This window comes from Protopterus annectens, chromosome 7.part1 (assembly GCF_019279795.1).
Source record: "Protopterus annectens isolate FY-2018-M chromosome 7.part1, PAN1.0, whole genome shotgun sequence".
Taxonomy (NCBI): domain Eukaryota; kingdom Metazoa; phylum Chordata; order Ceratodontiformes; family Protopteridae; genus Protopterus; species Protopterus annectens.
This window is the reverse complement of record NC_056740.1, coordinates 381,306,361-381,328,898: the sequence shown is the minus strand read 5'-3', so window position 1 is coordinate 381,328,898 and position 22,538 is coordinate 381,306,361. Positions and strand designations below refer to the sequence as shown.

The 22,538-nt window shown below is 40.8% G+C and overlaps 1 protein-coding gene across 1 annotated transcript in view; it reads left to right on the top strand.

The window, feature by feature from the left end:
* The first annotated feature begins 580 nt into the window (after positions 1-580).
* BCL2L10 (BCL2 like 10) overlaps positions 581-22,538 on the top strand; it is a 38,234-nt gene continuing 16,276 nt past the window's right edge. The window contains exon 1 of the mRNA XM_044078825.1: positions 581-1,306. Coding sequence (XP_043934760.1) covers positions 887-1,306 — 420 coding nt within the window. The 5' untranslated portion in view covers positions 581-886. The remainder of the gene's footprint in view (positions 1,307-22,538) is intronic.

The following is a 22,538-nucleotide window of genomic DNA, read 5'->3' as shown; positions in this document are numbered from 1 at the left end:
AAAGCAAAACCCCCTTTTTAAAAAATTGCATGTCTTTCGGAGGCCACGCGACCGCGGAGAGGACATGCTGACTCTACACAGGAGGCACTCCAGACGTGAATCGTTCAGGAGAACCTCTTGCTGTGAGGGAACAGCACTACTGCTGTACCACAGTGGTTTAAGGTGAATACTGATTAGCTAATATTTTAAAACGCATGTTCATCATAAGTACAGTCTCCATGAAGTGTGCAGTTTTTACTTAACAGTGGCTTATTCTTCTACTGACAGGTTTTAGTAAGTTTCACTTATCTTTTCACTTGTCACTCATTTTCGCGACGATTGCGTGACATCTACCTACGCGTCCCGTGTATTTCCCCAATGCAGTGACTTGTGCTTCACAACGAAACTAACGTTACAGTTATAGATGTCTTAGAAACTAAACACCTCACCTTGGGATTAAAAAAATCCACGAAGGTTTACACCCTAAATTAACAGTCGATTACAAACTGATTTCCAGGACAGAACGTTCACATTGTTACTAGGTGACTCACGCAGGGCACGTACTAGAATCCGTTGCCGTCATATGAATCGCGGTATGGAGTCCAGTGGGTGAGGATCGCTGAGCTTTGAATGTCTGTTGGTGTGACGTCACAGATGCGTGGGATTTAAAGAAAGGAATGAGGAAGTGTTTGGCTCTCCTCTTTACAGCAGTTCTGATGTGTGGGGGTGGGTGTGTAAGGCAGCTCTTTACATCTAGCTTTCCCAACTGTAGTTCTGACAAAACCAAATGATGAGGACCAACTGATGAGTGCCAAAGAATTACAACACCTCGAAATCAAGGCATTAAGGGCTCACAACATCGGAGGTCTTGTACATCCTGCTATCACTTCTGCTGTCTTCCTTGAAAATGAATGATTCATTAAAAGAGGAAACTCTTCTTTTGGCAGAATACTATATTCAGTCTTGTCTGGGAAGTGAGAGTCGAACTATCCCAAATCTTACAGCTGCGACCCTGCGCCGAGTCGCGGGTGATGTGGAGCGACGGAACCGGGTTACTTTTGAGTCCATTCAGAGCTACATGCATTGCCCTGGATCCAGCAGTGGTATCGCGGACCCTTGCACATTTCTTCGACGTGTTGGTTACCAGATGCAGCAGGATGGTAACATGAACTGGGGTCGGCTAGTCACTTTGTTTGTATTTACTGGTGTCTTAGCTAAGCAGATGAGTCAAGAGCGGGGTACAGAAACGTCAAGGAGTCTGGCAGAAGCCCTGTCTAACTATATCATACAAGAGCAAGGAACATGGCTAGTCAGTAACGGGGGATGGGTAAGGGGCGTTTTTACTTATTTAGTCATTCATTTGTGTATGATCACTGCACTTTCACAAAGTGGTGATGACGATGACATTGTATGTAACACTCCATAAAATTCTGCAGTGTCGCAGATTATGAAAGTGCTGGCCAAATCTTGCAGTTATTTCTTTCCCATGTTATTCAACAGCTGCGTATGTCGGTTTGAATTTAGTTGTTCTAGAAGTGTATTTTATTATGCTGACTTTTCAAATTACTCTCCTAATTTTTTATGACTTGGCAGTGACATCTATCGGCTGTATTCGGCAAACATTAAAGTAGTACTCTTTGCTAAGTCATTACAAAAGCAACGTGTTCTTAAATGTGTATCTGTGTATCTATATGTTTAAATCGTAATCTTGTAGAGGGAATGGACTAGACACAATTTGTAGATATGCAGATCCCTGTCATGGAATTATCATTATTGTGATGGAAAATGCATCGATTTGCTGAGAAGTAAGATCACGGTTACTCAATGGTTGTGCAGCAGATGCTAACATTATGTTGTAAATAATCTGAAATATAAACAAATGGCGCTCTACAGTAGAGTGAAAGTTCATCTTTCCAGGTTTGTTCAACTCCAGCATGGTCTGTAATGGACAATTTTTGAACTTCCAAGGAGCTGCCAGTACTTCTGAACACACATGTTTTTGCTCCCTGTCCCCCCCTTGTGTACAGCTAGTGTTTGTGCATCCACGTTTTTGGTGAAAATTATTAGATTGTTAAAGTATCTGCACTATATAGTCTGTGTTCTGCTTTCTTCATAAGCTACATTTCCTGGTTTATACATTCTGTTTTTCAGTATCCTTCTGTTTAGTCTGAGGTTTTGACAGGCATCAAGAGTAAGGCTAAAAATGCTTCTGAAATGAATTCCCGTTTACAACAGGACAGTTATATCTATTGCAATTGTGCCTGTGCTCATAAGTAGGGTTACCACCTGTCCCACTTTGCAAGGGACAGTCCCTCTTTGAGCAGTTGTGTCCTGCAAACAAATTGAAAAAACTGGAAATGTCCTGAGATTTTAGGACAAAAATATTTCCTATATTTTATGCAATAGTTGCATAAAACAGTTATTCTGTATCTAAAACACCTAAATGTTATAATAAACAGAATAAGCAACTAAAATGCTACAAGAATAAGCTTTTATTTAGGCAAAAAAGTGAAGTTCTGTCCTTTGTACTGGCCATGGGTATGTTTCACCCTGCAAAATCTGACGTTTGTACCAAAAATTTCCCACTTTGGGCTTCTGAAAAGGTGGCAACCCAGCTCATAAGAATTGTATGTAAGGTTACCACCTCTACTTCTCTACACTGGACAGTCCCTTTTCGGGCACGTGTGTCCTGTATAAAAATATAAAAACAGACAAATGTTTTCTGATATTTTAGGGCAAAAGATATTTTCCAAGTTTCCACCTTATTGAAACTCTAGTATTACATGAAACAATGGAAGCACTCAAGTTATGTAATACTGAGCTTTTATTTTGGCAAAAATGTGAATTCACTCTCTTGCACTGGTTGCGAGTATGGTTTGTCATTTAAAAAATTTTGCATTTCCATAAAAACTGTCCCACTTTCGGCATTTGAAAAGGTGGCAACTGTAGTTGTGATTAGCATGTGCATTTTCAAATAAGATTTTTCATGTATCCTTGAACTGTTTCTTTTCTCCCTCATGAGGACTGTTGCATTTCTTGCTATCCAGACAGCAGTTAAAAAATAATTTGTTACCTAGTCACGTTAACTCTACCCATGTCCAAATAATTTGTTACCTAGTCACGTTAACTCTACCATGTCCCTCCCTTTTCAGGGGTGATCCATGAGCACTGTTTGGTTAAATGACTTGCTAAGAATCACATAATATGCAGAGTAGGAAGGAATCTAACCATTTTTTTCATTGACTGCAAGAAGCATGTTAACAGTTCAGACCCTTAAACCTTTATTTACAACCTTACCAAAGTGCATTATCATCCCCTTTTACTGTGTCGTGTACTTCAGACCTGTTTCATACTTGCATCACTTGCAAAAAAAAAAATGAAACCTTTTGCAAACTTTTACATCATTTGTAAAAATAAAAAAAAAAGTCTGGGCATATCCTGGTAACCATTATGCATACAGAAGACAACCAGTCATACCATGTGAGACAACAAACACCCACTCCTTTAGACTTGCCAGTGTTTCATGCAAAGACCTTCTTGAGGACCGTCTTTATTCCTGTGATACCATATCAGTAGACCTGTTTTTCTTGGAGCGGGATTGATGTATTCTTGCCCTCTGTTTCAGTTTTACTCAAGCTGTCATGGGACATGTGCTAAAGCTATGTAATGGTTTGATTTAAGTCGTTTGTGTTGCACTGCAGCCAGTGGGCTGCATTATTTTCTCTGTCCACTGGTGAGCTGGATACTCCAAAAAGAGACCATCATGTTAGCTTTATTTGATTTGACTTTGCTGCTCAGAACATCTACCCATTTAACTTTGCCCAAATTGCCTCTGTGATTAAATGGGAGTGATTTCTTTCATCTGTCAGTACAATAACAAGAGCAGTTAGAGTGAACTTTTGGGAGTCTTGCTGATAAACAGATACCCACATAAGATGTTTGGTAGTACTAGTTATTTGGTACTACTAGTTAATTGGTCCTACTGGGGCTCTAATCTTCAAAAATGTCACATATGTAGGGGCAGTCATAACAGCACTAAAAGCCATATACACATTAAAGCTTTTCAGATGCTTCTTTTTGAGGGTTATAAGTCTCATCAATCAGAATGTGTTTTTCTTGGGGGGGGGGTAGGAGGCATGTCTGAAGGAAGCACGTACAGGCACTGGGAGGACTTGCAGACCCCCCCCCCCCCCACAGACAGGAGGTAGAATTCAGACTGGGAGGTGGATGTTTTTTGCCCCTGAATGATAGTACTGTCTAGTAAGCAGTTCTTTATCAGAGGTGCCCAGAATTTGTTCACTTTGGAGAATGTGACGTTTAGTGTTCTTCTGTCGCTGTTTACATGCTACTCCTGATTGTCATTATCCTGCGGTTTGGGGCTAGAAGTATAAATTCATACATTTGTGAATGATGCAGAATGTTTGGGTGTAGCAGCATCCTTTTAGAATAAGGAGAGCTTGTGTATTCATTTCTTTCATTCGGCGGTGCCTTCGTTGTCATATTTAGGGTTGAGGGAGGATCTGAGTATATCCTAATAATCCGTTTGCATATGGAAGAGAACCAGTTGTGGATGGTATGCCTATTCATCCCAGGTGCGACAACAAACACAAAACACCCACTCCTTTAGACTTTTCACAAGTCTTGCTGCTGTGTTTCTGTGCAGAAACCTGTACTTGGGGCTATCCCTAAGCTGATTGCTCTTATTGGGCAGTAATTGATAAACTCTAGCAAAATGTGTACTCCTAAGAGAAGCAGTATACTTAACAGACAAAAGAGAATCATGTCAATAATGTCCACAACTTATCTCTGCCCTTTTTGAGGTTTTGCGGCTGAAAGAACATACAAAGTGAAGATCATTTGGAGGAAACTGCCAGAATTCTTAAATCTTAACTTATCTTATCTGAAAATACTTTAAGTAGTACTCCATGGGGGAAAAAACATTTCTGAGCCGCAAGTAAGGTAGTGGGGGATGGGTAAGAGGAGGGATTGCAGTGGAAAACATGAGATGCTTGTGGAGATGCTCAGTTTGTAATACTGAGGAGAATAAATTTACTAAGGACAAGTAAGGAGGCACTTTTTCTTGGATGCATTGTAAAAACCATTGAAAAGATGTGTAGTGATAAGCAAGGTGATGAAAAAGATATCTGATGGCAAAAATAATGCTTCGGGGAAACGGTTTGGGAAAAGAAATTGGGCAGAGCCTTTTTTCATTTCTTCTATAGCTTTAAACAACATCAGAACCTAAAACTTTAAATGCCTGTTATGAATTAAATGAAACAACCCTGTTATTAGTGATGGCAGTCAGGATGTAGTTCATAGTACATTTACAGTTTGCCTTAGTAAGAACATAACTCTGTAGATGACATGGAGTCCACTGTCCTTGCTCCCAGCTGTAGAAAGGATCACTGACGGATTACAAGGGGTGTTAATGCTGGGACTGTGTGTTGAATCCGTTGCTGTATTGAACTGATAATGCTTCTGTTGGTCTGGAACTACTACTGCTGTAGGGTTTGGTTAATAGTACTGGAGATTCAGAGACATGACTGGGAATTAACCCATTCGGAGAAGGGTGCATCGATCAGGCGTTAAACAGTTCCTGCTTCTGTGAGTGTGATATGATCCCTTCCCCTGAGCCACAGCTTGAGGTGACTGGATAGTGAATAGGCAGGTAGCACAGTGGTGGGCATGTTAATGTGTATAAAGGCAATACCTGATGCTTACACATTGAAGACTATCTGTGAAGAGATGTTTATCTTGCAGCTTGGTACTATTTCTGTTTATAGATGCCCAAGCTGCTTACTGGGCATAAGGGTCCCTTGTCAACTGTAGAGAGTAAAATTGGCATGCAGCTTGCTAGTAGTGAAGCACCAGTAATGCAGCAGTGCCGAGGCATCTACTGAGATAGGGAGAGGTCAAAATGAACCGAACTCTTTGTAGTAAAATCTTGCAGAACAGTTCTGCACATATGTACAAAGACAGCCCATAACAACGTACAAGTACTCTGTGTCAGTTCCAGTGCAATTGCTTCTTTGTCTTGACAAAAACAGTCTAAAATATCCTTTTAACCTTGGCTAACTGGAAAAAAATGTATCCTTCTGCTGAATACGTTATTTAAATCAATATTTTCTGTTTGGCAAGCGGAGATGTCATCACTCCGCCCCTGCCTCATGAGTAATTGGTTTCATTTTTGTAGTTCCAACCTCCATACTTCCTGGATGATCAGATTGTTATCTTAGGGGAAGAACCGTAGTTCAGTCGCACAGAAAAAATTCTGGTCTTAGTGGGGATGTAGGAAGTTATTGCCGTCATAATCTTAGATTTCCTGTTATCCCTCTGGTAGTCTGTGTGTAAGCAAAAATGTGGCTAAGAGCCAGCCGATAAGATCACAGTCCACTTGTGTTTTGTGGTATGCAGTATTGCATTATCTATGTTTGCATGGTGATAATGAACTGCACTTATTACCTGAAAAATGATTGCTTTTCTAATATCACAAATTACTTTCATCAGAAGCAAGAGTTGCATCGTGATCTGACCAATCCTTTTTTTTTCCCAGCTGGCTAATTTTAATTCTAAGGGCATAAAATTCAGTGCACAACATAGTCTCTTTTTACAACTGCAAGTGGTGATAAAATGTTTCTCTCTCTCCAACAAAACATAAAGGTCTGACTCAACATTATCCCTAAATACTGCACATTACTAAGTTTTTTTTTCAAGCATAACTTGGTGTTGCAATATGGCTTTTTGAAAAGCACTACTTTTGTGAATGGCAATAGGGAAGTAACTTGTAAAGTTGCTTTGCAGATCAAAAGGTAATAGAGGGTTGTGTTAAGAAGCAGCAGACCTGATTCACCTTCAGCAACTCGTACTAGGTGCATATGAAGTTGAGGACTTATTGGGCCTCGGTAGCTTCTTAGTGTAAGGGAAAAGCACCTTGAGAGTAGTGTGTATCTGATATAGCAAACAATAATTTTTCTAACCAGGCACTGAATGGCTTTTCGTGCTATGGATTGGCAGACGTTTTCAACTGATACAGCCAAACCTACTTCTAGCGCATATTATTTTATTTATTTATTTACATTTGTTGACTGGGAGTGTCCGACTGGGCATAGGTCCATTTTCAGTGGAGGTCCGGGAAGAAAAGCTCCACAGTTAAAATAAACAGACAGTAGTTACATTGGATTGCATAGCGATTAACAATTTAACATAGCAATTACTTACAACATATTTACAGATGGAGAACATAGTACATAAGTAGGCAACTAGAATCTTTATCTGTGAAGTACATAACAGACATTAACAAATGTTACAGTAAGAAGTTCCTGCTGTATAAGTACTAGGCTTATAAGCATCAGAGCTTGCTATAGTCAAGGTAGTTAGTGGAGTGGAAAGAAAGGTAGTGGTTGGATGGGGTGGGTGATGATAGTGGGAGTTGCAAGGGCATAGCCAGCATGTTTTTAGGTGCGCTTTTAGTAAAGTTTTGAAGTGGGTGCATGATGGTATGGAGGTAATTGTGAGTGGGAGGGAGTTCCATAATTTGGCTATGGTGCAAGAGAATAGTGCTTCACCAGCAGAGTTATTGGCTTTAGTGATCTGCAAGTGATTTTTGTTGCTGGATCTTAGTGGTCTGGTGGTGCGATAGGGTTGGAGTAGATTCTGGAGGGGATGGGACATTTAGTGGATGGTTTACTAGTTTGTGGGCGAGTAAGAGTTGATACCATTGAAGGAGGTGAGGGAGTTCAAGCCAGCCCAGTTCAGCAAGTGAGAGACGGTGGTGACTACGGCAGGATGCCCCTTTGGTGAATTTGGTGATTTTGTTGTAGCAGGTCTCTAGCTTGTTTAGATCGCATTGCCTTAGGTTGGTATGTATTGGAGAGGCATAAAGTATAGGGTGGAGATAAGGTGGGAATTTGCTATTGAAATCTTTGCTGCTTTGGTGAGAAGTTGCTTATTTCTGTATAATGCTCCTAGTTTTTTTGTGGACTTTTTTTATGGTCATGGATATGTGAATATCAAATTTTAGTTTATTGTCCATTTTCACTCCTAGCAATTTGGTGTGTTCAGCTGGGTATATAGTGGTGTTGTCTTTTGCTGTGATGTTAAAGTGAGAGTTGTTTTGAGTATGTTTGGCGGGTTGGAAGACTAGTAGTTTAGTTTAGTTTTGTTTGGGTTGAGTATTAATTGGGCATTGGATAACCAAGTTTCAACAGGGGAAAAGGCTTCCTGTGTGACTTTTTGCAGTTTGGGTAGGGACTGGGCTGAGCAGATGATGGTTGTCATCTGCGTATTGTATGAGTGTGCCATGTTTGGTGGCAGAGGTTAGATTAGTGGTGTAAACAGAGAAGAGTAGGGGTCCAAGGATGGATCCTTAAGGAACCCCTATGGAGACAGGTAGTTGGGGAGATGTGTCATTCTGCCATACAACGGATTGTTGGCGGTCAGACAGGTAACTCTGAAACCAGTTGGTGACTGATTGAGAGAAGGATAGGTTATTGAGGACAGAGATAAGTTGTTTGTGTGGGACCTTGTCAAATGCTTTAGATAGGTCTAGGAAAGTAGCAGAGGAAAGAGAGCCATTGTTTTTATGCTGAAGGATAGTGTTAGTAAAGGAGAGTAAGGCAGTGGTGGTGCTATGGTTTGGTCGGAAACCATGCTGAGTATTGGAAAGGAGGTAGTCTGAGACCTGAGAGTGTATGCATCTCTGTAGTATTTTGGAGAGTGGAGAGAGAATAGCTATGGGGCGGTAATTGGTTAGTTCTGTGGAGGGTCCGCCTTTGTGGAGGGGAATTATATGCGATACTTTCCACAGTGTGAAAACATAACTTTCTGAGAGAGATCGGTTAATCAAGATGGATACAGGGTAGGCCAGAGCATCAGCTGCGGTTTGTAGGTATTCACTTGGGAGGTTGTCTGCTGCTAATTTGGTTGGTTTAAGTTTAGTTAAGAGTTTTTTTTATGTTGGAGGTAGGTACAGGAGAAAAAGAGAAGGCAGTGGGGAGATTGCTGGTTGAAGGTGTGGGTTGGAGGGGAAGGGGATTGTGTTGTTTAGCTAGTGATAGTATGGTTTGTGTGAAGTGTGTGTTGAATGAGGTAGCAATATTTTCTGAGGAGTGAGGAATGTTAGGAGGAGGGGTACTGACTTTACCTGGGTGGAGGATGGAGTTTATGGAGGACCAGAAATGTTTGGGACTGTGTTGTGAGGAGTCTAGGGCAGACTGGTAGTATTGGAATTTGTCCTGTTTTATTAGCTTTTTGACTCTCTTGCATAGCTCTAGGAATTTCTGTCTAGTTGAGGGGGGCTTTGGTTTTGCGCCAGTGCTCCCAGGCTTTATCCCTGTTTTTCATTTCTGACTTAGTGGTTTTCTGCAGCCATGGGGAGGGTTGTGCTTTGGTTCTGGAAAGTCTTACGGGGGCATGGTAATTAAGAATGCTCAGGAAGGTAGTATTAAAAAATTCAACTGCGTCATCAAGACTGAGGTACTTTAGAGGATGCCAGTTACATTCTTTGAGGGATGAGATGAATGTGAGTGGGTTAACGTTTAGTTTTTTACGTATTTGACTGTAGATGACAGGTTTAGCTTGGTATAGGTATTTTTTGAGTAGGAATGTTGGGGAGTGGTCACTGAGGCTATCTGATAAAGCAGCCTGTTGTATATGACTGGGGGCTCTTACTGACTAGTATCCAATCCAGGGTAGTGTGCTTGCTGGAGTTTTTATTTATCCTGGTTGGTGACTGGACTAGTTGGGTGAAGCCATGAAGGTTTACATGATATCTCGCATATATCTCACTGTTTGGTGGCATGGCGTGAGTGCTGAAGCTTTTGTACTACTTTAGTAGGCCAGTCTTTCATTAACCTGCTTTCAATGATAACAATGTCCTTTTTGCTCTTGCACACACCTCCACGGTGGTCAAACATTATGATGGACAGGAGGCACTCCAGATGCAGTTAACCATTGACAAAGACCCCTATTCAAATCATAGCTAGCTCTAGGCCCCCAAATTTGACTCAAGATGCCCAATCGACCTATCTGGACCTCTTCAAATCTATCAAGATTCAACCCTTTAACCTGATCCTGGGCAACTTTAACTACCCAGCCATAGATTGGAAAAACTACTCCTACCACTACACAAATGCCTAGATATTCCTTGATTTTTTTATCGGTGCAAATGCCTTGGAACAGCTAGTCGATACCCCCACAAGAGGTGATAATATCTTGGACTTGGTATTAACCAACATAACCACTGTGGTACTCTTACAATATCATCCTCCCTGGTAAGATCCGATCATAAAGTGTTCACTATCGAAGCCACCATCTCCCCTGACCCCCTTCCCCCATCTAGAGTCAAACAAAATAAACTTCTCCAAAGCTGATTTATAATCTCCTGATGGATGGTATAAACAGCTTCACAGCCCCCTCCCCCCTCTGTAGGAATTGGCACCAATATCCAAAACTACACCAAAGCACTATACGAGCATTTTTATTTATTTGTTATTTTACATTTGTTGACCAGGATAGTCCCACACACACACACACACACACACACACACACACACACACACACACACACACACACACACACACACATCTATCAGCCTACTGGTACCATAGGAAGTGTATATCATGAATGAGGTGAATACGGTCAGTTAAGATTAGTTCAAGGGCATAACTATTGTAAGTTTAGGAGGATTCTTAGTTGCTTTTTAAACCGTGGAATGGATGAAAGGGATGTTGCTTCATTTGGAAGCTTATTCCAAATGTTACCAACAGAGTTAGTGAACAGGCAGTCCCCGGACTTGTTGGCTTTTAAGGTAGATACTAGTATCCTATTGGCAGATTGTAGGGTTGTTAGGATTTTGTATGGGCTAATAAGCTTACAGAGTATGGGAGTATATGTGGGATGATGCAGAGTTTTATGAATAATTGTACGTTGCTGTATAAGAAGCTGACTTTGCAATTCCAGCCAACCTAGTAGTTTGAGATTCTGGCAGTGATGGGTTCTAAATGGGGATCCAGTGGCAAATCTGGCTATGTTATTATAAGATGTTGCCAATTTATTGATATTGCTTTTGGAGAGGTTTGTATAAATTGGGGAGGCATAGAGAAGGGTGGAAAGTAGATGAGTTTGGGCAATAGTAGACCTAGTTGAAGCTGTGAGAAAGGGTTTAAGTCTATAAAGGGAACAGAGTTTTTTATTAACTGATGTAATAGTTAGGTTAATATGTGTGTCAAAGTTAAGATTATTATCAATTGTTATGCCTAGAAGTTTGGTAGTTATGTCGGGAGCTATTTTAGTACCATTGTTGGCTGTGATTGTAAAGTTAATAGTGGTGGACTTTAGGGTGGAGTGAATAATAGTTTTGTTTTTTTTTGGGTTAAGGAGGAGACTGCATTGATGGAACCATTTTTCTACTAAGTTAAATACTGTTTGCATCTTGGTTTGAAGCTCTGCAGGTGAGGAGGCACTACATATTAATGTTGAGTCGTCAGCGTATTGAATGCAGGTGGCCTGTGGAATGGATGTTTTCAGATCATTAATGAAAATGGTTAATAGGAGAGGTCCCAGAATGGAGCCTTGAGGGACACCGAGAGATAGGGAGCTGAGTGGATAGTTTCTTGTCCCAGAGGACTGTTTGCTGTCTGTTTCGTAAGTAGGAGTTAAACCACTTGATTGTTTGGGTGGCAAAAGAAAAAGATCTAAGTGTATCTGACAGTAGTTGATGATTCAATATGTCATATGCCTTTGAGAGGTCAATAAAGAGGGCTGTGGACAGTAAGTTGTTACGGTTTTTATTAATGCAGTCTGAAAAGGATAGGAATGCTGCTGTTGTACTATGTAATGGCCTAAAGCCATGCTGGCAGTCTTCTAGTAGGTGGTTTTGGAGAAGATAATCAAGTATTTGACTGTGAATACATCTCTCCATAATTTTTGCTAGTGGGGAAAGTAGGGCTATGGGGCAGAAGTTGGAGAGTTAATGTGAGTTACCTCCCTTGTGGAGGGGTATAATGTGTGAGACTTTCCATAGATATGGGATGGAACATTCTGTAATTGTTCTGTTTATTAGTATAGCAATTGGGTAGGCAAGTACTCCAGCTGCCATTTGCAGGTGTTCAGCTGGAAGGAGGTCAGCTGATGGAGTACTTGGTTTAAGTTTTAGGAGTTGGGTATGTATGAAGGATGTAGGGACAGGGTGGAGAGTGTGGGGTAAAGTTGTTGCGAGGGGTGGCTCAGTAGTGGTAACAGGTGGTGTTGGGGGTAAGGTATTCGCTAAAGATTGGACTGTTTCAGAGAAATTTTTTTAAAAAATATCAGCAATCTGGCTAGAAGAGTTTGGAGTCAAATTAGAGGGGGGGGGTGTTTTGGCATGTCCAGGGTGGAGCAATTTATTTATTCCTGACCAGAAATTTTGTGGGTTTTGATGTTGGGTCTGTTGGAATTTGAGGTAATAGTTTCTTTTATCATGGAATATTGATTTTTCTTGCAGCATTTCTAAGTTGTCTAAAATTTAGGTGATCAGTAGAGATTTTAGTTTTCCTCCATTTGGACCAGGTTTGATTTCTCAGTCTAATTTTTTGTCTAGTCTCTTTTGTGAGCCAGGGAGCAGGTTTGTTCTTAATTCTAACAGTGCGAGAGGGAGCATGGTGTTCCAGAATTTGTAAGAATTTATTGTTAAAGAGACTGCTTCATCAAGCGGTAGGGATTTTTAGGGGTGACCAGTTGCAAGCTTTAAGCTCAGTTTGAAAGTTAACTAGATTAAGATTTTTCTTGTTTCGTGTGGTTCTAAAGTTAGTTTGGTTGGGAATTGAGGTATTTTGCCTAGATATAAAGGTCAGGGAATGGTCACTAATATCATCAGGGAGTAAGCCCGTTTTGTATAATTGGGGACTACTGTTAATTAATACCAGTCTAAGGTGGTTTGTTTGTTGCTAGGTTTATGGGTTCTGGTAGGGTAGGTGATGGTTTAATGAAAGCCATAAAGATTGATGTGAGTAGTTGGATTTACCGATGTACAACATTTCCAATCAATATTAAAATCCCCAAGGATTATAGTTTCTTGTGGGAAGGATGTGGAGAGCCAACTAAGGGTGTTTTCAAGAGTATTTGTGTTATTACCTGGGGGTATGTATAAGCAAATAATGTATATGGATTTGTTTGCATTAACTTGGAGTTTGGATATTAAAATCTCTGCATTACTAGGTGAGGGTGGTATCTAAGAGGTGACCTGTAATTCAGATTTGAAGAGTATTGCCACCCCACCACCCTTTTTATTAAGACGGTCTAGTCTCAGGATGCTGTAGCCAGGTGGGAGAATGACATTGTCTTTAATAACTGGTTTGAGCTAGGTTTCTGTTATACATAGCATGTCGAAGGAATGTAAATCTAGCAGTGCATGCAGCTCGGTGATTTTATTATTTATGCTGCGTATGTTAAGGTGAGGTATGAGAAGAGAGTTGGTTTTTGTGGGGGTATGTCATGTGGAGGGGTAGTAAGATTGGGAATTATGAGTGGAAATGCTGGGACCTGGGTTTGGATGAATGTCCTCATGTAGTAATAGGTGCTGCTGTAGATTCTGTGAAGGTTTCCTGAGTTTACATAAGATAGGGTCAGTTTTCCTGGTTTGGAAATGCTTAATATGGGTTAGTCTATGGAACTGTGGTCTCTGGTAGGATGATGAAGATGTAATATTACTATGGCTTTGCAAGACTAGAGAAGATAAAGGGGTTGTTTGTTTTAAGGGGTGGTGAAATTTAGTAAGGATTAAGTCTTCATAGCAGGAGAGGCTGTGGGATAGAAGAGTGGACATGAGGAGTAGGTTAAGATAGCTTTGTAAGACGGTGGTGGCCATAGTAGGAGGTGTGGTATGGGTAAAAGATGGAGAGTAGTGATTAAGGAAGCACAAAGATAAGAGTGTGTCTATCCAAAGAAAAGGGTAGGTAAAATTGGGAATTTGAGTAAATTAGTATTAATTAGATAAGTATGTAACCAGATCAAGTGAGCTATAGGTCAATGAGGGTTAGAGGTGTGGCTAAGGAAGTATAAAGTTAGGTGTGCTAGGGGTGGGTGAGATTTGGGGTTAGGGTTGGGGAGCAGAGCGAGCCCGCAGGGTGAACGGAACGGGCAAGAGCAATAAGGTAGGTACAGCATGCATGGAATCAGGAATACCCGACAGGACTAAATCATCCTCTGCAAGGAAGAATAAACCTGTCTGGTGGATACCTGCAATAAACTATATAACAAAAGGAAAAAATTGCTGTCCAGGACCAAGAAGGAGCAGGTGCCCAGTTGGAAGCAATCTCTCCTTAACCTGAACAAGCAAATAAGAGCACCAGTGAGATCCTCTAAAGCCAGCTTTAAGTTCAAATTGGCCACATCTACTAGAGACAATCATAAGGCCTTCTTCACATATGTTCACAACCTCAAAGGAAGCACCTAGATCTATTCAGAACTGGTGGTCAAGGATACCACATACATAGATGCTGTAGGTATAGCTATCCTACTGGCTGACAGATTCAGCGAAAATTTCACCCCTCTGATCCTCTCATCAGGAAATACCCAGTACCTGCCCCCACCCCTTATCTGTATGGAACAGGTAATCACTGCCCTCTTAAAGGCAAGAAATACAGCCTTCTTGGGACCTGATAACATCCCAGGCTGCATCCTACATGAACTCGGGCATGAACTTGCAGCATCATCAGGTACCCTATTCAACCAAAGCCTGAGTACTGGCTTTGTCCCAGCCGAGTGGAGGACAGCCACTGTCATCCCTTTACACAAAGGTGGAGCACCCACTGATCTAGGAAATTATAGACCCATCAGCCTAACTAGCCTGATCTGCAAGGCCATGGAACGTGTTATCATGGACCTCATTAACAGGGGACATTGGCAGTCTCCAAATATCGACCCCACACAATTTGGCTTTGTCAAGGGGAGGTCATGTCTGTTAAATCTGGTTGACTTGTTTGAAGTGTCACCAAAGCCACGGATGAGGGGAAGACTGTGCACACTGCCTACCTTAACCTAGCCAAAGCCTTTAACACTATTCCCCACTCGGATATTATAAACTCCTCTCAACTAGGCATCAAGTCCGTATGTTACCAGATTGGTAGCAAACTGGCTCACTGATAGAACCCACCTAATCAAAATTGGGGAAGCCACCTCAAGCATTAGATCTGTAATGAGTGGCGTACCCCAGGGATCAGTTTTGGGGCCTCTTATTTGGGGCATACTTCTCTGAGGTGCAGTCCAAAACCAGTGGGCTATGACTGACCAAGTTTGCAGATGACTGCAAGCTGGGTGCATTCATAAATTCCCCAAGTGAAGTGGACTTCCTGCAAGAGGGTCTCACCCAAACAAATGACTGGTGCCAGAAATATGGCCTCAAGCTGAATGCCAATAAATGTATCATCATCCCCTTTGGGGAGAGTGACATCCCCACATATTATCACATTAATAACAATGTCCTAAGCATGCAAACAGTCATGAGGGATTTAGGCATCCAGGTTGATAGCAACCTGACTTTTGACCACCATGTTGCTTCATGTTGTACGGAAAGCTTTCTACATGGCCCACCTCATAAGTAAGAGCTTCTCATCCAGGGACAAGGAAGTCATAACATCCCTGTATTTTTGCCTTATAAAGCCAATTATTGAGTACAACACCCCCTTTGGCATGTACTTAGCAAAACACATGCAACAGCTGGAGAGATCAGAGGTTCCTCACCAGGAGAATCCAGGGCCTCAAACATCTACCCTACACAGATAGGCTAAAAACACCGTCTCTGCACTCTTTTTCATACAGACTCCTTAGAGGTGACCTTTGTGTGGCATACAAAGCAATCTCGGACTTCGCCTTGATGGGACTGCTGCATGTCTGCAAGTCGAACTCAACTTGAGTAACCTGCACGCGCAACCTCGTTGTGGTCTGTGACATCAATAGGACTTGTTGGCGGGACAAATTTGTGTCCCAGAGACTTCCCCATCTGTGGAATAAACTCCCTCTCCAGATCAAGCAGAGTACCTTTTTAAGCGCAACCTGGATAACTGGATGGAAAACAGAAAATACACCCCTGGGATTCCACCTGTGTCACTGCTGGGCAGGGGCTTTGGGTGCTGACTTGTCTAAATATGGGCTAAACTCTTGGCTAGGTTTATAAGGGCCTCTGGGCCAATAGCCTAGTAACTTCCTATGATCCTGTGGATAATTTTTCTCTGTAATTTGTACTGTGGAACTTATTTTAAGAACCTTTTAAGGAAGAGTTTGTTGTATTCATTTTAAGGGCAATTTGTTTTCCAGCTCAAAATCTTTATATGTTCTGTTATAGGTTCATAGGTGTGTACTAGGCTAAAGATAACCAGGGTCTCTCTAAGCCTAGCTATGCATCCCAAATCTCTGACAAGTTCTAGTACCCTTGATAAGTGTAAGCAGGGACCTGGAAGGTGAACCATTTACAGGCTGTCCGCTTCTATTAGTGACATGAGTATCAAACCAGGGATGAATTTCCTGTCCCCCATCCAGTTGTTGGATTGGGAGCCTGTTCCAGAGAAGGGGTAATCTCTGGGATACATACCTGTCTGTCCAGCAGGTACTATTTATATTACATGCAAGGCTTTTAATTTAAATGTCAGTGATGGAATTGGTTGGCATTGTTTTTCTTAATACTCTTATTCATTACTACAGCTGTATTGCGTAGGATTTTACTTCACATGGATAAACATTACTATACGTAAACTTCAAGTGCGTTACACCTATTAGATGGATTACTTAAACAATGATAAATTTCTTTGTGCCTCCATACCAGACTGTCATTAGAACCCCCATGTGTTTCCAGCCCCTCCATTGTTCACAGTAGGTGCAAGAGTTGACCAGATGTGTGCCCATCGTCCATGCTTCATAGAAGTGGTTTAATCTCTTGAAATGCCGTTTTTCTTTAGTCTTTGCTAATTTGGGGGGGGCTCTTTCTAATTAAGTATGATTTGGCTTTACCCACAACCACCACACATGTAAATGTGTGACCCCCTAATTGTTCTCAGGCCCGAACACTACACAAACTAGCCCCTACACAATGTCACATCATGCTTTTATTCATGTAGGATTGAGTAATGGATTTTTTTTTCTTTAGACTTCTGCCCCCCCCCCCACACACACACACATACACACACACACACACACACACACACAGTCTGAGTGAGCAGAGTTCTCGCAGTACAAGCCACACTGACTTTGTGCTTTGAACGTTCTGCAGTGTGTGCTACTACACGCTTACTGCTTGGTGCCGCTTCTTGGATCCTGGTGCAGGCATTCGTGGACTTGTATTTCTGCTGGCTATCTGTTGCAATGGACTGAGCTGCTACTACACGCTTACTGCTTGGTGCCGCTTCTTGGATCCTGGTGCTGGCTATCGTGGACCTGTATTTCTGCTGGCTATCATGGACCTGTATTTCTGCTGGCTATCTGTTGCAGTGGACTGAGCTGCTATCCTGTCAAGTGATCTAGTATTGGTCACGGTCCTATCCTGCCCTTTCCTGCTTCTCCATCTGGGCTGCGAACTTGGATAGTCTGTGTCATAATAAGGATATTAGCCCGTTTGTGTCATAATAAGGACTTTAGCCCTCTGTGCTCCAAAGGCAGCATTTAAGCTGTGATGTTTAATCAAATGCTTGTTTCCATAATGAACTCGAGTGATACAACAGTGATATGTTTTATACTTGTATGATTTGACCCTGCTTGTCATCTCCTTGTGGCAGTGTTACTTTGTCATTGGTTAGATGTGTTTTTGCTTATTCATGTTGAAAATGGTGCTGTAGTTCTCAAGAGAAGTTTTGTGGTTTAAAAACTAGTGCTTTATATTCTAAAATTAATGAACAATGTTCTGCATAATGCAAACAATTGTACTGACTTTAAAATACTTTGGAATTACATGGTCAGAATCCTGGTTTGTTAATGGATAACCTTAGGATGAGCAGAAGATTTTATATTTATGCACAACCATTTAGTACAAATACAAAGGAATTTATTCTACAGACTGGGACAAGATATGGCTGAGCGTTCATTATCATTACAGGAGTGATGAACCAAACACAGTAAGGAAGACAAAGTGACCCTAAAGCACTAGAAAACCGCTGCTCATAATTTTAATTAAATTTGAGAATGTGTGCATGGCAAACAGTATTTTAAAATGTACCAGGGCTATTGTGGTATATGGAGGGCAGCTTTATGCAAGAACTGTTAGGCAGTGTACTGCAGTTTAAAAATGGATGGAATATGATGTGAAACATTGTGCCACAAGTATTTCTTCATAAAACCAGATGCTGAAACTATGGTTATGCTTACACAAGAACAGATGCCAGAAGCTTGCTGGACGGTGGGCACCTAAAGCTAGGAATATCCAGGGCACAGAGAGACTAACAGTAGATTAATAGGACTTGATAGCTACATGCAGCATCTTTAATGGATCTAAAGTTCCTTTTCGTGCTGATTGATAAAACATTACAGCCTGACTGAAGCACTTTTTGATGCTGATTAGATTCTGAGATTTCATTTCTTTAATATATTGGGCATCTTGTAAATTAAATCCACTGTGAAGTAACGAGTCCTCGTGGAATCCTAGGAGATGACAATAAAGAAAATGTGCTCTTTAAAACAAAAATAACGGTTCTTGCTGTTTGTGTTCTGCTCTTTGTATGGGAGGTCCTTAGCAAATCCGACAAATATTTCTGTAGATAATAGGCACACTCATGCAGTTGGATGATAGTGTGCATATGTTTGCATTGCACTTTCCATTAAGTTAAATTTCAGCCAAAGACCTTGGCACATTTAGTTTTTACAGTTTACGAACAAGTCAGCATTGTACCAAAAACATGTTTTTCTGTAGAGATCAAATGCTTCACTAAGGTAACCTAGCCAAACATAGTTAAAAATAAATAACCAATACACTTCTGTTCTCACAAGATGGCGCTCCGGTGCATTTTTGTGCAGTGGTATTCTCTTGTGTTCGATAAAAACAGAATAAAAATTAGTAAAAATTAAAAACGGAGATGTAACCGATACATAAGACTTCTTGATCCTATAATGATTTTTTTGAGTTTTAGAGAGAGGTTTGCTTGACTGTTTTCTGAGATGGAAAAGATTAAAACTGCTTGCTGACGGCTTTAAGTTATTCATTGTGACTCAGGATTGGGTTTCAAGCTTTATAGTGTTCAGAGACTTCATGAATACTTGCTTCACATATGTTCTTGCTAATTTTGTTACTTGGGTCGGTGGGTAATTTTGTTTTGAGCTGGATGTTAATGCATATTGTTGGCAAATGAAATTAAAAAAAAAAAAAACAGTTTTGCAGAGTTACTCAAATACAAAGCTTAAACCTATCTGACCAATGGAAATTGCATGCTACTTTAATGTCCTATACACTCCCACTCCTACATGCTTGCACACTTAAAACACACACACCTTTGTTACTATAATTACTTTTGTTTAATATATTTGTCCACCAGGTAAGACCTGTGAACACTCTAATGACCCAGGGGCACTGTCTGGATACATGACTTGCTCATAGTCTCACAATAGGCAAATGGAGAAACTTCGTACCCTTTGGTTCTAGGAAGCAGGTCATTAAAGTTATTAATCTTGTGTATCTTGTGTATTAGTTGCCAGGCTGAAAACTGTGACAAAGTCCCACATTTTGTGTTGAAAGCAAAACTCCATGCATTCACCATTTCAAAATCAGCCTGTATGTAATTCCCGTCATACGTCAGCCTGTATGTAATTCCCATCATAGTCTAGTGGTCTTACTTCCCCCACTAAACCATTCCTGGTACCATGTTATTCATATAGGGTAAATGTGTTCATCCTCACATCCCCTGCTGTTTTTATTTTTTCGTTTTTTTCTGTACTGTAGTTCAGGTATTTCTAAAGCATTCTTTAGCTGAAGATGGACTGACATAATAATAAGTATTTTCATTTATTGGCATTTATTTAGTTTTGGCATTTTTGTTTTGTCTCTCCCTTTCCTTATTTTCTTCATCACTTCTGATTTCCCCCAAAGTGTCCCAATTATAAAGTAAATTGTACAGTGCTGGATCTGCAAAGTTCGCCCGTATCACTCAACCTGTTGTAGTGTAGCAGAGTTCAGAATTTGCTATTTGAAGATGGCTCTGCTGAGGCCGGGTTTAATATCAACCTGAGAGACTTTTTGATAAACCTATACCAATGTTCTCTGCTCTTTTGTATGTAAAGCAGACTTTTAGCAATATCAAAACAAAAGACTGTTCAAATCTAAACCTTCCAATTTTAAGTATTTTTTGTTTTCTAAATTCTTGTACACCTGCTTCTAGGCTTACGGTTTCCAAAGGTCTTTGTGAACTTTTTATGAATGAAGGTTAACTGTACATGTTTGTTTTCCGTCTTCAGCAAACAGTTAATGGTCTGGAAGTGATTCAGAATTTTCTCAACAGAGTAGGTGAATTCATTAACAGACGTATTGTATAAACAATGTATCTTGCTACCAGCAAAAATGGCATGTTCTTTGAATTGAAGTTTTAAATTAACTGTTTGTTCAGTATGCCTTTATTTGATCAGAGTTCCAGAAGAAATAAAACAGCCTGGCATATTTATACTGGCATCTGGTAAGCCGTGCACAAACTGGAACCAGCTGGACTTGCAGAAGTCTGGCATAGCTTAATCTTGAACGAGGAGGGGGTGGAACACCTGTTGCCTGAACTGCAGTAGCAGGTGGAGAGAACTTGTCTGGAAATCACAACAAAAGGGAGAGGGGAGAATGAGACTGTATACAACATTGCTTAAGTCATGCATCATAATACAGAGTATTTTTTCATTTTAATTTGAATTCTGTATGGATGTGTTTTTAAGCCAAACTATTTCATTTTGTTGTAGTAGTCTCCCAAGAAACCTGCCGGATTCCTGAAGTTATCAAAAGTGGAAGATAACTGTGTTAGACCATAGATACTCCTTGGCTGGGGCAAAAAAAGGAATGGAGTAAATTTGTGTTATCCGAGAACATTTGGGAATATGCAGAGAAAACAATTCCATCAAAGCAGCCATTTTTATTTCAGGACATGATATAGGCAAGTAGGGCCAGTTGATCACTCTGTGTATTATAAACCTGTACACCAGTCCAATCCTACATTCATATTGTGCAGAATAGGTTGGCCATGTGAAAGAATATGCAGACAACCTAGGGAGTCTTACACCAGTACACCTCAGCCGGCTGCATATTTCTGATGGAACTGTGGTGTGCATAGAATTTGAAGAGCCTCGCTTTGAGCTCCAAAAGTGAATACACACACACACACACACACACACACACACACACACACACACACACACACGCACAGTCACCTACATTTTTTACGTTCATCATATTGATCACTGCTGCAGTAGCCTCATCTGTATGGTGTTATATCCTGCCAAGAATGTAACAGCCAGCAAGCTTCCAAAGCTTCAGGGCCCCTTCCACATGCCCATGCTGTCAGGAACTTCGAGTTGAGCTGACTAAAAGACAAGTTTGGGTGCCAAGACCTTCAGAGGTTTACTTCCACTGAAGAGTCCACTCCTCCGAGACTTTTAAACAAACATCCATTTATTGATTTATTATTGGTATTTTCCTCTTCAGGAAAGTTATTTTAAAGGTAGGAGTTTTTCTTGTAATGGACTGTCACAACATTGTGCTATGCTGTACTTTTAAATGGTAGCACTCTCTGTTACTTTTAAACTGACCAGAAAAAAAAATCATGTGGAAAAATTATTTTACTTTGTGTGGCTGGCTAAAATCTTTTTAAACAGACAAACACAGTAAAAACTTAAAACATTTTTTTTTTAATTTTTACATATGTTTGCTGTTTTCCCTGGGAAAGAGGCACCATGTTCAGCTTTAACATGGAGCAATCTATCTGTCCCATAGTCCTTCTTCCAGCCACAAAAAGAAAGTTAAGCAGTTTGCCTCAGCCACACGTAGGTGACTCTGCTGTGGCCATTTGTTGTACCTCAGACTAGTCTTTTTCTCCAGATGATGCCTCTCAACTGTACAGATGATTGCCTCATTTTTGGTCTGTTCCTCATAAAATGACATGTTTTCATAAATCACTGAGGACTGAAGTCACTAAATATTGACACATTTGATTTTCAAACTTTTGTATGCTAATACACAACCTTTTCTAGCAACTTTCTTAGTTTATAAGAGCAATATTTCAATGTGTCCCTATTTTGGGTTTTTTGTCCCCACCTTTATTTTAGGCATTGTCCAGATTTCTTGTGCTAAGAGGCAGAGAAATATGTGGCTAGATCCCACTAATGTAGCACCTTCAGCTACTGTAGCCTGGGTGGTCATCCATGTCCTCTGTGGCTGTTGAGGTCCCCTCGGTGGTTTGATGGAAAACCACTGTTGTTGGTCCTGAGAGAGGGAAGCATCTACTCCTCCTCAACTTTCTTTAGACAGGAGTGGTTTACTGGGTCTGGCTTGGGGTTTAATCCAGTCTATTGATCCCACTTGTTTCTGGCAAATGAAAGAGGGGTTCCCCCTTTCTTGAAGAGATTAAAGGTTCAGAAT